This window comes from Liolophura sinensis, chromosome 10, assembly GCF_032854445.1.
Source record: "Liolophura sinensis isolate JHLJ2023 chromosome 10, CUHK_Ljap_v2, whole genome shotgun sequence".
NCBI classification, from domain to species: Eukaryota; Metazoa; Mollusca; class Polyplacophora; order Chitonida; family Chitonidae; genus Liolophura; species Liolophura sinensis.
In genome coordinates, this window is record NC_088304.1 from 29543961 (window position 1) to 29546736 (window position 2776).

Sequence of the window (2776 nt, forward strand, 5' to 3'; positions counted from 1 at the left end):
ATAATTGATGTTTTTACTCGGAGAAGGCAGCTAGAAACAGTCCGTAGCAGTATGATTTCATCAAGGTACATGTATTGTTTTCCGAATTTTTCCCCGGCGTTTCCAAACTTCTGTTCAGTAGAATCGCAGGCTTTGTACAGCATTATACGCTACCGTACATCGTCATTGTGCCAATTATCAGTTACCTCCAGATGACCGTGGGTTTTCCTCGTGCTCTGTCCGGTTTCCTACCAACATAATGTTGGCCGCCGTCGTGTGAATGAAATGAATGACAATAAATTTCTGTGAAATTAACTTGCAGTAATGAGCTTATTTCGTACATGGACAAGATGAAGTATTACTAAGCCTTCGACCCTGTTTATGGCTGTTTATTACCACAGTAGTTATTACCGATAAGCATATCCATGTGCACGTTTAACACATAATGGCTGTAGTCATACCAAAAAGATAGACCATGCTTAAATATAAGGAAAACTATGTGAAAACTAACACGAAGAGTTTACCTCAGCCAGACTTAGCATGTAAACGGTATTGTCATTTCGTCATCATTTTGTGCTAGATTTCGTGATTTAGATAAAACTAGGACAACTTATTTCACATTACAGTATCTGTCTTTTATATGCATTGTCATGCTCAAAACTCTTCTTGAGTTAAATTTGTAGTCATCAACAGAAAACATGCCAAGAGCTTCGCAGATAACACGACAGAGAAAGAATGTCTGCCAAGGAATTACAGAAAAACACGCCGAGCTACTTCAGTAATCCGCACAAGACTCCGTACGTGTACCGAACAATTCCGGATGCGGTGCAGAACTGGGCAGATCTTCGTCCTAACACGGCTGCTGTCGTTGTCAGAGATTTGGGGAAACCGAGGCAACTTCTCACATTTCAACAGTTAGCACGAGATGCCAGAGTATTCGCGGAGAGCTTGGTGCGTGTGGGTCTTAGACCTGGTGAAAATGTGGCCCTTTACGTACGGAACAGCGCGGAATGGATGGTGGGATTTTGTGGGGTTGTAATGGCGGGGGGAGTCGCTGTTACGGCCATGTCATACCATCCGGGCACTTGTGTCCGGGCAGCGACAGAGGTGAATTGTAGGTTCATCATCCTGGACATCCGCGAGGCACAGAGGCTCCAAGATCCTCACTTGCTGGATGATGACATTCAGGCGCAGTGCAATACCCATAACTTTGACACCAAGGCAATCATTTTAGTGCAGAATTCACCGAAATCACGGCGTTTTATGGGTTTTAGTGACTTGGTTAAAAGAACAGACGACACAGCGGGTCAAGTGACACTGCCTCTCCTCGATCCGGATGGCATCTGCCTGATGTTCCCCACGTCTGGGACAACTGGGAAGAGCAAATATATGCTTCATTCTCATTTTGCCATCATCAACGGTTCCAAGGCGGTTGCTGATAGGGTAGGTTTGAGCCCGGGGGATGTGTTCTTCACGGATAGAGCTATGGGATATTCTGGTGGGTTTCCCAGTTATGTGTTCTCAGTTGGGATAACAATGCTGTTTGTGCAAACCATGCCAATACCTTCAACGGAAAGTGTAGAGTTTCTGATGTCAGCGCTCAAAGAGGAACAGGCAACAAGTGGTTTCTTCCCACCATATCTGCTGTTCGACCTGGCCAGGTTGGATAGTCGAAGCGATGAGAAGTGTTCAAAACTTCGGAAAGTGATGCTAGGAGGCCAAGTGCTACAGCGACAGATGTTTGAGACGTTGCATCGTTTTGCAGAAAAACCTGTTTGCATTTACGGTATGTCTGAACTTTTCGGGTATTTCACCACTAAGCCTGGCGAGAACATCCTGCCTAAGGAAGAACTTACATATTTGCCTTGTGAAGGGATACAAGTGAAGATTGTCGATGACTCTGACAACGTGGTTCATGTGGGTACAGAGGGAGAAATCTGTATAAGAAGTTTCTCTTTGTCAAGAGAGTATTTCGGCAAGGATATATCGCCACTGTTGGACTCGAAAGGATGGTACCACACAGGTGATATGGGAAGATTGACAAAATGCGGCCACCTAACGATTAGTGGTAGAAGAAAGGAGATTATCAAAAGAGGTACTTTCATAGTTTATCCAGCAGCCGTGGAAAATCCTCTTCGTGATCACCCAGATGTAGAGGAAGTGTATGCAGTGGGCGTCCCTGATGTGAGATTGCTGGAGGAGGTATGTGTTTGTATCCTCCCCAAACAAGGCTCAGAACTGACAGTGGAATGTATCCGGTGCTTTGCCGAGCAGGTTTTCCAGCCCGCTCTTTCTCCAGACAAGCGTGGTTTAATGCCAGGGTATTTTTTCATCATGGATGACATTCCACGTTTAATAACTGCGAAAGTAAACAGGCGAGAGCTTAAGCAGAGGTGCGTTGAGCTATTAAAATCACGTAGTGGAAGGGAACATGTGGCATGATTGTTTAATTAGCATGTTACGTCGTGGAAGTAAATAATTCACAGAGCATTCTTATGCGAGTAAAGTGGCAAGTGTGGTTGGGGACTTAAATATTTTGGTTTGGACCCACGTAGCTATAACAATGCTGAGAGTAGACGTATATTGTTGTCATAGTAAGAAGAATTCGAAATTATTTTACTCTAAGGGTGTTCCCGTGATTAAACACGGTAATTCTGAAGTGAATAGCAGATACCTGTCAGTTTTTTTTTCAAACATTGCCCAGCATTGCTAATTTGAGAAAGTCAAGGTACAAAGGACTGTTGAGAATTTTGAATTACTTTTTTTTATAAATTATGAAAGAGATATATGTTTTGTG

General features: G+C 43.7%; 1 protein-coding gene across 1 annotated transcript; it reads left to right on the plus strand.

The window, feature by feature from the left end:
• The first annotated feature begins 714 nt into the window (after positions 1–714).
• Positions 715–2439, plus strand: LOC135477089 (3-[(3aS,4S,7aS)-7a-methyl-1,5-dioxo-octahydro-1H-inden-4-yl]propanoyl:CoA ligase-like). The gene has a single exon (XM_064757243.1). The coding sequence runs from the start codon at positions 715–717 to the stop codon at positions 2419–2421; it is 1707 nt and encodes a 568-aa protein (XP_064613313.1). The 3' UTR covers positions 2422–2439.
• Positions 2440–2776: the final 337 nt, after the last annotated feature.

Excerpts from the sequence above, each read along its gene's own strand:
- LOC135477089 (XM_064757243.1), top strand. The coding sequence starts at position 715 with ATGTCTGCCAAGGAATTACAGAAAAACACGCCGAGCTACTTCAGTAAT.